The following is a 12,296-nucleotide window of genomic DNA, read 5'->3' on the forward strand; positions in this document are numbered from 1 at the left end:
AAATATAGACATAGACAATAAGTACGATCACAGATAAACAAATTAACAATGCAATTACCTTATTTATTGACTCAATAATGTATTTTTATTAATAATGATATTATGTTATTTTTTATAGTGTTCTCGAGATGACATTTCAACCAAACTGGGAGTGACAATTGAGTCCGTTCCAGCGATTCACATATCAAATCCGAAGACTTTGGAGTTCCAAGTGGCCAGAACATTACTGTTGCCAGGATTATTGAAGACCCTCGCGGCCAATAAGAAGATGCCTCTTCCCATCAGATTGTTCGAGATCAGTGACGTGGTATTGAAGGATGTGAAAGCTGGTAAGTGTGTTTTTATTTATTATGAAACAAAATAAATCTACAATATTTAGATTTTAAATGTTCAGCATCTGCTATTTATTGTTTCAAAGTCCCATTTATTGTCAGCTCAGTGAAATTTCAACAAAGTACGCAATAAAGGTAACATTTTCATACACTTTTGTTCCATGAATAGTAAAAAAAGTCACCTGTGGAACTATTTTGGACCTAAACTAACCAAGTTTAGATCAAAAATATGTCACAAAACTGGTTTGACGACATCTACTATATGGCGAAATCATTCTTCTATGCTTCCTTGTTTATTGGTTTTTTTTGATGGTCTATTCATGTTATACCCACTTGTTCATCGAACTGATGTTCACCTAAAATACTAGGCCAGCTAACAGGACTGATAAGGAAACTTCTGGATGTCTTTATCAAACAGTGGATCGACCTTTGTTGACAATTATTATGTATTAATATTTTACCATAGACCAAAATTTTACCTTACCTTACCGTCGATAGATAATTTAAAATCATACGAATATGTTTACCTTCTTATCTTCTTCGTTTTATCTTCTCATATTTCAACTCACTCAACACAAAATTCGTTTCCAAACCACTGATAAGCTGCATGACAGGAAATGTACTGATTGCTAATTCACTTTCAAATCTCGATGAACAAAAGATTGCTAATTAAATGATAATTTTAATAAAAAAAGTTTGATTTTTATGCATCTTCTCACTATATATTATATTAAAATGCCTTTTTTTGCTGTCAGTAATGGCTACTACAAAAGGGGGTGTAAGACAAAAAAGGCATTAAAACATAGGTGTTTTTGATACTGTAACTTCTCTTATTGACTACCGACTTATTTTTGTACATAGAATACAAAAATGACTTCCAACAATCAAATATTAATAACTCAAAAATTATGTGTTCAAATTATTTGATTTTTTGAATATAAATAAACAAAGGATGTTTTAATATGATTTAAAAGACAGAAAAGAAAAAAAATATAGTTAAAGCTAGATAGGGAGGTTCAAAGTTCAATATATAAAAACTTTCATTTATTTTTCTTCAGAATTTTAAGCTTAGTGCTGAATAAAAAACCAATTACGTCCTAAAAATTAAAAAAAACTGCTTGTATTCTATTTTCATATGATAACCCATAAAATCTGAAATCTGATAATTATTGACAAATGCCGTACTTTGAATTAAATCCGAAATTTCAAGAGTGACAATGTTTTTTTCCGAAACTTCAAGCCCAAGGATGCCGCCACCTCAACGTAACCTGGCAGTGTTGCCAACTCTGTTCTGTACGAAAAAATAATATTTCCAGACAATCTTAGTTCAATGCACTGATACATGATAACAGTGATTGATTTGTATGCTTCAGTAATTGTTTTCTTCAAGCGAAATACACAACTGCTCTTGAGACATGTCCTTTATTTCAACATTCTCTTTATCTAGACTGACTGTATATCGTGACTTAGGATTACAGTTTCTAAATGGGGACATTCCCGTCGAAATCTGAATACCTGGCAACCTGTAGCTACACCCCCATGTAGAAAGAGTATTGTCTGAGATTTTTATAAGTAACTGCCAATAGAGGAGAAAATCTGTGATATTGCATTATGAGATATCATCCAAATTTGCTTTCTTTTTCAGAGGTGGGAGCTCGTAACTCAAGAAGGTTGTGTGCAGTTCACTTAGCTCGGAGCGCAGCTTTCCAGGCTGTTCACGGGCTGCTCGATCACTTCATGCGACTTCTAGCAGTTTCCTGGGATCGACAATCTGGATACTATCTCAAACAAGCTGAAGGTATTTCAACTTTTACTTATTACATACAGTTGACTCTCGATTTACAACGAATTAGATGGGAAAACATATTCCCTGGATAATTCATTTCCCAGTCAATCTGAAACAAAAATATTTTTCTATTGCCTGCTTGTTTACAATTTGCACCGGATCTAACTATGTACTTAGATTTATACTTAAATATGCACAAAATCGATTTGTAGTGCTAATTGAACCATCATCATTTATGGCACTACAACCCTTGGTGGGTCTTGGCGCCAGCGCCGACACTCTCCAATTGCTTTGACCGACCATTTTTAAATGTCCCTGGGCGCAGTCCAGCCATCTCAATTTTGGCCGTCCAGGTCCGTACTGATTGAATTCACCACGTTAATCTAGTTTATACAATGCGAAGCCGTAGATCGGACGTTTGAACCTGCGGCTAGCCAATAAAATGCATGTTGTTTTTCAATGTGTTTTTGATCTTGCGGAAAGACCCAATGGGTTGGGCGGGCAAATGGCTAATAACTATTTCTCATAAAAAAATCTGTATACAACTTCCACCCTCTGCAGGGCCATTCTAACTAGTTAACATGATAACACGTTTTCCGTTATTTTTTTTCAGATCTGAAATAGCACAGATATCACCTAAGTTGGTGATATATCGTCGGGTGTTTTGTAAAAAGGGCGAATTAACCAAAATGCTACTGTACAGGAGGAGAATTTTTAACTTTTGACATTTATTTGTTTTTTACCTGTAGACGATTATAAATATCTAACAAGTTTATAATAAAGCTTAGAAAGAATACTGTCATTATAATAGGTATTATTATATAATATTTTAAAAGGATTAATATGTCACATTTGCTTTTTAATTTTAATAATTTAATTTTAGTCGATTATCGTTTTTAAGTACTTTCCTGTGGAGATAAAAATTCGCCGTTTTTACACAACAAAGCTAGTGGGGTACATATTGTATTTTCATTAAAATCTCGATTTCGCCGAAATGGTTGATTCGCCCATTTTACAAAACACCGACGATATATAGTAAGGTGGTTGTCTAAATTGCAATCCAACAACCGTTACGGTCGAACCGAAGCAGATACGGCCGAGCACATGAATTTTGTATTGACACGTCAGACATATCAACATAACCTATAATTTTATTAGTCATGCCATTGTGATTGTAGCACAAAACGTAATTGCAGTAAAACAAATATTAGGTTACTATTAGCTGCTACTAGCCACTCGATATTTGACAGCTCACGGGGAACTATAAATCAAGACGGCACGGCAGCTGTGACGTAATCATATTTGAAAACATCAGATCTTGCATCTCAATTTGTGAAATTGACGTACTCTGTCTCGCTCTACAAGTTAACACAGTCAAGAGACGGGCTGTTAAAAGATAGCACTTTTTGACAGTTCTGACGGTTCACTTGTTTGCAGAATTAACCGCCAGAATACGTACTTAAAGTGATATATTTATCACAATTAGCTCTTTTTGGATGTTAAGTAATATGTTAGAATAGCCCTGCAGAGCTACTTTACTTAGTTGAATATAATAAATTCTATGTAAATTATTTTATCCAATTTAACTACACCTGTTGAATATTTACAGTTTACAATTGCGGCGACAAGAAATGTGTCAAAATAATAATGATAGATCAATTAACACTTTTTTCTTTACAGTTAATCCACGTACTGCGAATTTAATCATTCAAAGTGCAAAAACGGTAGATTATGAACTTTTTTCATTACAGGTAATCCACGACCCTGTTAACTGACCTGGTTAATTGAGAGTCAACTGTATATACATGCATATTAGAATCAATAATAATTATCGCTAAACCATAATGTTTACAGGAGGACCTCGACTTTCGCACATAATTGGTTCCTGAAAAGGTGTGCGAATGTTGAATGTTCGAAAGTAGAGGGAAGTAAAAAAAATTAAATTGTGTGTATTTTGAAATATTTATTTATCAAGTAAATATAAGATGTTTCTTTTTCTTATTTTAAATAAAATATTTTAAATGGTAAATCATTAACTTTACAATATTGCTTAACTGCTGGCACGAAATGTAAAGTGAACCAATCTTTTAATATTAACGCAGTAAATCCAGGTTTTTTTATTTGATTACTGTAAGCAATTCTTTATCCTTCCCTTTCAATGCTCTGGGATTTTCTGGTTGATAAATTAACATTGGCATCAATTTTAAATCACCAGCCAAGTTTCCACCAAGAAGCAATGTCAATCGGTTTTTAGAAGGTTTATGCCCTGGGGCAACTGATTCTTCCTTAGATGAGAATGTACGACTAGGCATTTTTTTCCAAAATAAACCTGTGTCATCTACATTAAATATTTGGCTAGAGGAATATTCTCCATCTTCAATAATTTTGGATAATGAGGAAATAAATTCTTTTGCAGCATCGTTATCCGCATCAGCCGATTTTCCAGTGAATTTAGAATAAACCAACTGTTACTTGCTTGAAAAATCGTGTTAGAATCTTCTTTTTCTAGCCTTCCAATCTTTGTACAAACTAAGAGCCTTCGCTTGAATAATTGAAATATTCAGAGGGACATCTTTTTGATGTTGGTCGTCGATCCATGATGACAAATATTTTTTCCATTTCATCCATAACTATGCCGTGTCCTTTAGAAACAATCTTTAAAGATAATATATTTCCACAATTTTGAACGTATTCCTTAATTTTATTTTTATTTTTCAAAATTGAACATATCGTAGTAGACCTGTTTGTATCATATGAACGTCCGATTGAAGCAAAAGATTCACCGCAATCAAAGCGTCATGTGAAGTTTATAAGTCCTTGATTTTTTTTTGTTCGTATCAACATTGCAGTTTTTCCGTTTCTCACTCATGTTTATAAATTTTTAGGGTGAAGTATTTCAAATGAAGAAAATTAGCAAAACGCACAACATGACACATGCTCCTGCGCAAGACACCTATCCTAGCTAGCTCACAAGCAAAGTGACGGGTGCGAGCAGGATGCAAGTGACGCAAGAAATGCACTTGCTTGTGAGCGAGCGAGAAGGGGATATCTTAACCCTACGGCCAGCGCGACGTTTTAAAAAAATGATTTTTTTTGAAATGTGCGAAATAGCGAATTGTGCGAAAGTCGAACGTTCGTAAGTCGAGGTCCGCCTGTACTCAATTTACCTGTCAATGTTTCAAGAAAGAATGCAAAACATGTCCCTTCAAGGCTTCCCGTAATACAGTAAGTCCTCGACTTACACGATTAATTCGGTCTGAAGATGTTCATGTATGTCGTTAAATTGCATAAGTCGAATAAAACTTATAATCATGCATTTTTTTTTTTAAATAATATGTATTTCAAAGGATAGGTGAATGCACTAATGCATGTTAAAAACCATAATTGAGAATTAAATTAAAATAAAATAAAAGAATTGAATTAAATTATCCATTAGCAAATAATTGAAAAATGAAATTATTGGTTTTATGATCACTGAAATTCACATGATTCATAAGTCACCGATTGTAATAAAATTGTTATAAATATCCAACAATACTCCGACAATCATAGTCTCATATTGCGTGGTAGTAGCATGTTCAAAAAACGATTCCACCTCATTGTCCATAATGCGCAATGCAGACCCTAGCGACTCCATCAACTGACTGGTACTGCTAGTGTGACAGAGAGAGCACAGTCCACAATTTCACCATAATAACTATATTGGTTTATCAGTGATTGCTCATATTATTATGATTAACTCTAAGCAACGCTAAAGAATGTATGCATTTTATGCGTAAACACCACTCATGTTGGTTGTCACATTTTCACATCATTGCATTGACATTCGCGGGAGCTTTTTATTGAATAACATTTTTATAAAAAAAAGAAGATATTATATATGTTACGCCGAATGTGCGAAATTGACAATTCCATGAAATGGGCAAAATTTTGCCTAAATCATGGAAAATGCAAGCCTGTTGCCTTATTCATGCATTACACAAAATATCTGCCGAGTGCGCGAGTTTGGCAGTAATTTTTCTGCCTAGTTCATGCATTGGACAAATTAGATAGTAGCGCTACAGTGGTGTTTTTTGCAACTAAACTAAATGTGTCAAATGCTCATACATTGGTCAAAATTTACGTTTATTATCTATGGTCAAAATAGATGGTCGCGCTCCGGTGGTATTTTTTGCAACTAATCAAACTAACAAAATGTGTCAAATGTCATTGATTATAATATAAAAATATACCAATCCATAGCTACAATGACGTACATATCCGTTTACTATGCGCAAAAAAAATCTAGAACTATAATATGATAATGGAAGAATTTTATTAAAAGGTATTTTCGCGATTTGATTCGTGCTTTGGTATCAATCGTGCAATGGTCGATTGTATGTTTGTGATGGTTTGTTGATACTTGTTAGCTAACCTCAAAATGGACATTCAGTTGAATTCAAAATTACAAAACCTAACCTAACCCAACCTAATAATAATAATATTATATTATGTCCAATTATAACTAATAAAACCATCCGTATTAAATTTACTTTTTCTACTGTCATGTTGACAGTTTAAGAATTCCATACCCGGGCGAATTCACGTACTCGGCAGATAATTTACCTAATTCATGAATAAGGCAACGGGCTTGACTATTACATGAATTAGCCAAAATTTTGCCCATTTCATGTAATAGTCAATTTCGCACATCCGGCGTAACATATATAAATAATCGGTATTTCTGTCATTCGGTACTTTTTACCCATCTGTCAAAAAATCATGAAATATAAAATGTGTCTCATGTATTCAATTTGCATTATTATAAACATTGATAATTTGTTTTCTATTTTGCTGAATTTAATATGTAAATCTTATTTTTTTCAGACCCGGCATACTTCCCCGGCCGTTGTGCAGAGATCACCCTGAAAGGACAAGTAATTGGAAAGATAGGCGTCTTACATCCCTCCGTTCTTGCCAAGTTTGAACTGACCAACCCTTGTTCTGTTGTTGAATTCACTCTAGAACCATTCGTTTAGTGTGACATCAAACTATAAACCTTTTCTGACATGTGTGTTAAAAATACAACACCATCTCTCTTTGCTTTAAAACTATTTCTCAACAGGAAATGTTTGTTCTGCTTTATTAAATTCTATTACTGTTTACATACTGTATTGTTCCGAATATCTGGCCTCGAATACAATGCAATCTATACATTATTTTAGAAAAAAATTGAAAGAGAAAGTTAAATAAAAAATTACTATTTATTTAAAAAAAATTGAGGAAGATAAACATTCATTCGGAGGTGTTTGATTTATCATGATTCATTTGAATCGGTATTACTTGATGTAAGGATCCATGTATGTTACTTTCTTCTTCTTATAAAATATCATCATCAGTCACATTCAAATCGTTACCAGTGTTCAGCCGCATTCAGACCAAGTGAGCGAATGTTTGTTCTTCCCCCATTCCAGCAAAATTCTCTTGACGTAAACGCTTTTTGTTGAGCGAGCATAAGAATTTCGCTGGAGTGGGGGAAGAACAAATATCCGCTCGCTTGGTCTAAATGTGGCTTAACATTTCTTAAACTCATTCGCTACAGACGCTGGAGTGATTTTATTTCAGCATTTTTTTCGAGCTTGAATACAATGCAAATTCATTTTTATAGAAAAATGTTTTATGCAAAAAACATTGTGTTATATTAGGGACGATAAGGTATATTATTCAATCTCATTTGGTCACCGTGTAGTGTAACTTGCACTTTTGTAAGCAGCATGCATAGTCATAATAATAGTATATTTATGTATTTATTTTGGGACCCAGCGTAATTTAAAAATATAAAGTTGTTTTTGTGTCTATTTATTAATTTGTAATTAATTTTTATATAAACCTTTTTTTATTTATAAATAAAGTTGTCACAATATACTAATATGGTTCTTTCTTTCACCGACAAAGTAAATACCTCATATTCTCACGAATGCAAATGCTAAGGCCATTCTTTGATGTTCTTTCTAGCATAAAAATTAAAAAACGAGGCCTTTGAGCAGAGCTGAGTGGAGGAACAATGGGTTTTTGCCAGATTTCAGCTGACTTTTCTAAATTGACATTAAATCACATTAGACAATCTATGAACAGAACTTGCTGTCCGCAATTACTGTTTTTAACAAATTTTGAAGAAAACCTACACTAAACAGATGGAATATAATATGAAAGTAAGGCCGAAGTATAATGAACTGTTGTTTAAATTACCTGCAATTTAATTCACATTGAACTCATTTGTAGCAATCTTCATTATTTTCATTTGCATCTGTAAACCGTAAATAATGTTTCGAGTGTTGTCATATTATATGGAAGTGTGAAAAATAAAATGACAACAAACTTTTAATCTGTCAGTGTCCTTTATAATTTTTTTATCCTTTCGTAATAAACAGATATATTATACAGATAAGTGACAGAAAAATAAACACTACCTGCATTGTAATTAGGGCCAATAACCAAACCGCGTTTATTTGTAGATGTCAATTTTATTGTAACTCTAATTTAATATAAATTAACTTTATAGAATATTTACAAAATAATACATACTGTACGTACTTAAAAGTAAATTCTACATATCTACATTGCAATAAAGGTGATTCTTAAATTTTTTGTCAGATGTCTAACCTTTTCAGGAAAAAGTACCTATTTTTCTGTTTTGTATGGAATGGTGTATCTGTAGATATATAATATAAATGATTTCAACAATATTAGAATTATTATACATATAGCCTAATTCATGTAGTTGCCGAATCCGTTTCGCTTTAAATGGCATGAGATAATGATAGAAAGGTTATTCTAAAATTATTGGATAAGAAATGAATCCCACATGGCTTCTCCATTTGGGATTGAATCATAATTATTCACATATTAGGTAAGTTCACGGGTATTCAGCGGAACATGTGCAAATATTTAGATGAACTATCACAAATATGCCAAGGACGAGTCATTCATATTAAAAAGTCAAAACAAAAATGATAGCTGGATAGCTTTGCTTTGTGGAAAAAAGACTTGAAAGAAAGTTTTAATTGGTTTCCTTAATAAATTCTAGTAAAAATATTAGATTTGTGGGTATCTTATATTTACTGCATGATCTAATAGTGCAACTTATCCAATACATATTACAGGATAGGTCGGCTTGGCTGACAAGTCATACCAAGTGTTTATAGGTGTTCTATTCATAGGCATTCTGAAAGTTGTGTAGCCGGAAATACACAGCTGTCAGAATATTAAATAAAACACAGCTTCATTTGTAGAAAGTGTTGCTAGGAATGAGGAATAAATAAAAATAAAATTGGACCCTGATGTTCTTTTATTTAACTTATCAATATACAGATAAAATACATATTAAAATATGAAACTTTAAAAATTCGAGGTAAATTGATAATGATAATGAATTTTTTTCCTTTGTCTTGCGACGGAGAATAAAATTTATAAATATAAGAAGCAACAGGATATAATATCACAAATATAACATTTCATAAAATATTACTCATCTTTTGTTAATTGTATAATTAGAATTACAAGAATATAATTATTATGACATAATGTTAATACTTTCACAAAAAAATCTTATATACAGCAGAACAACAAAATTGAAGGTACAACGGTTCGCTACTACAACATTTCTTTTAACAACTCCCGAGTCAATAAATAAATAATACTCGATTAAAACGATTAAATTTTAGGCAGTCGAAAAATAATTATAATAAGCATAGGCTATTATGCTAAATAAATCAGATCATTTAATTACTCTTTAGAAAATAAATTTAATAAATAATACTGAAAATATAAATAATTTCGATTCTAGATTTAATCTAAAAGCAAAGAAATACTGAACATCTTTTCAATTTCAGATCTATCAAATGATTTGTCCATGACAAAGGGGCACTGGTAAAATGATAATTCTCTAAGTTTGGGGGCGTTGGTCTTGATGGCGAGGGCGACACGCATGGTGACGTGCAGGCACCGAGACAAACTCAAGTACGTCAGTCTTTGGAATAATATGTTGTTGGAGAAGTACGCTATCAAGGCACTGGTAGAGAAGTAGCCGTGTCGCAACTTCAACGACTTCAATCCTTTCAACTTGGCCAAGTGAAACAGACTGGAGTCGAACAAACTTTTGCATGTCGTGATATGTAAGCTGCACAGCCTCGTGCACTGCGAGAGAAGTTTAACGATATCGTCAGTCAAAGTGTCTCCGTAAATACATAAATCCTTAAGAATGTGCCGTTTGGACGTTACCAGACATTCCAAAAACCTGCTCGGGATATTCTTCATCTTTTCCATATTGATATTGTTGAGGTGCTTGCAAGTCAGCATGGCGTCCAGACTGGTGGAAGTGAGGCCGAAATTTGACAAAATTAAGGTTTCCAATTTAGTCAAATGCCCGAACGGCATGCTAAATACATAGTTTGCGTCTGTATCACTTAAATCTTTCACAATAAGTGAGTTTCTAAAACTTAAAAACTTTAATTCCGGCCAAAGTTTCAAATCGTCGAAAATACAGTTGTCAACTATCGAAATCGAAATCTCCAGATGCGTAATGTTGGGGCATAGCGATGTCAAAGGCACTCTTATTTTCCTGTATAACTTAAAATATTGAAATTTGACCAGTTTCAAGTTACCTCCGATCCTCGGAAGGATGCTATCTTTGATTTTTTGGTAGTTCTTAATGCAGACGATCAGCCGCATCTTGTCCCACACGGCGGCAGACATTGCCAGCGCGTGCCATCGTATGCAGACCAGTTCCACCGCTTGAATGCTTTCATAATCTACCAGCGAGAAAATGAGGATCAACAACTCGTTGGGTAGATCATTGATGTTGATCAAATATGGTGACGGTTTATATTCCAGATTGGTTTCATACGCAGGTAGGAGAGTACCGTAAGGCGCCCCATAGGAACACATAGTTTCTACCGATACGATTGGACGATATCATTGCAGAAATAAGCAACCTCTTCTTTGAAGGTTACCCTGTAACAAAAATAAATATAAATGAGTGTTACCTTGTCACACAGCGGTTGCATATATTATATAAAATCAATTAACGCAATCAGTGAAAAAAAGCTGACATTTATATATTTTCACTGCTTCAAATGAATGATTTTTACATGGAATCTATGCTCTTCTCAGAAAGTGAATGTTGGTCCTTATATCGCAGGATCAAGTAAATATACAAGTATCCTACTTACTTTACATATCTGTGCACTATTCAACCATAGTCAGACCTTTTCTGAACATCCTATTTATGTCAATCGTAAATCGTTAAATCCAAACTAACTAAAAATAGCTTACCATAATTTTTGATATAATATATTGTTTCATATGTGTAAAATCCAGAACGAATCACATATCATGAAGTAAGATATATAATAAATAACAGTAAACAGTCTTGTTTTGTGTAGTATGTACTACATGAAACAAAATATTTACAATTTTGTTTATAAAATATTGTTGCCAGCACTGTGTAAACGAATATACTTTACAAGAATAACAAATTAAGCAATCTCGTAATGGAGTACGATTTCTAAACGTAAATTAGTTTAGAGATTAACCATGTCTCGTTATAATTCAAAATAGTTGAGCGTGCACGATCTAATGAACCGCATTTTTAATTGGCAATGAGTTTGCCCAGAATCTGGGACGTCCCATAATAAATTGCGAAATTACATTTTCTACATCTTTTTATTTGCTATTTTTGTCGTGTATTCAATCTTTTTTTCCTTTTGAGTCAAATCCCGAATGCATTCATCAAACGAGGCGAATACTGTTTCGTAACATACCTTGGCGAAAGAATTCCATTTCAAACGAATTTACAGATTGAAATAATTGCCATCAATCCACTCAAATTTCATTTGATATCTTTTGACGTTTCATGTGCTCAGTGTTGCCATGTTCGATTATGTTCTAAATAATATATACCTACATTTTTGAATTAAGAATATTCGTAATACATAATCATGTTGAATACTTACTTACTTGCGATGTTAACGAAGAAGTTAAACAAAATAATATAATATCTGCATACCTCTGTAATATAATTTTTAGACCAAAATAAATTTAAGTATATATAAGTACTATTATTTTTTTTATCCAATTAGCAATGTGGGTAATTTGAAGCTTAGAAAAACTTCTCGTCTTCGTCACGATTGTGGTTAAGG

At 33.0% G+C, this 12,296-nt stretch overlaps 2 protein-coding genes across 2 annotated transcripts in view; one reads left to right on the forward strand and one right to left on the reverse strand.

The window, feature by feature from the left end:
- Positions 1-8,016, forward strand: part of beta-PheRS (phenylalanine--tRNA ligase beta subunit) — a 28,525-nt gene extending 20,509 nt beyond the window's left edge. The window contains exons 10-12 of the mRNA XM_085945072.1: positions 119-329; positions 1,978-2,130; positions 6,985-8,016. Of these exons, the coding sequence (XP_085801198.1) occupies positions 119-329; positions 1,978-2,130; positions 6,985-7,136 (516 nt within the window). The 3' untranslated portion in view covers positions 7,137-8,016. The remainder of the gene's footprint in view (positions 1-118; positions 330-1,977; positions 2,131-6,984) is intronic.
- Positions 8,017-9,429: 1,413 nt separating this feature from the next.
- On the reverse strand, positions 9,430-12,024 carry LOC147073247 (uncharacterized). Its single transcript, XM_085945084.1, has 2 exons — positions 11,919-12,024; positions 9,430-11,109 (listed from the first exon to the last, which is right to left on the reverse strand). Exon 2 carries the CDS (start codon positions 11,041-11,043, stop codon positions 9,946-9,948), a length of 1,098 nt encoding a protein of 365 aa, XP_085801210.1. The 5' UTR covers positions 11,044-11,109; positions 11,919-12,024; the 3' UTR covers positions 9,430-9,945.
- Between the last annotated feature and the right edge of the window lie 272 nt (positions 12,025-12,296).

This window comes from Rhyacophila brunnea, unplaced genomic scaffold (genome assembly GCF_057557595.1).
Source record: "Rhyacophila brunnea isolate RB1 unplaced genomic scaffold, BYU_Rbru_1.0 scaffold_18, whole genome shotgun sequence".
Classification (NCBI taxonomy): Eukaryota; Metazoa; Arthropoda; class Insecta; order Trichoptera; family Rhyacophilidae; genus Rhyacophila; species Rhyacophila brunnea.

Bases quoted from the DNA above. Each gene is read 5' to 3' on its own strand.
- LOC147073247 (XM_085945084.1), bottom strand. From the start codon at position 11,043: ATGTGTTCCTATGGGGCGCCTTACGGTACTCTCCTACCTGCGTATGAA.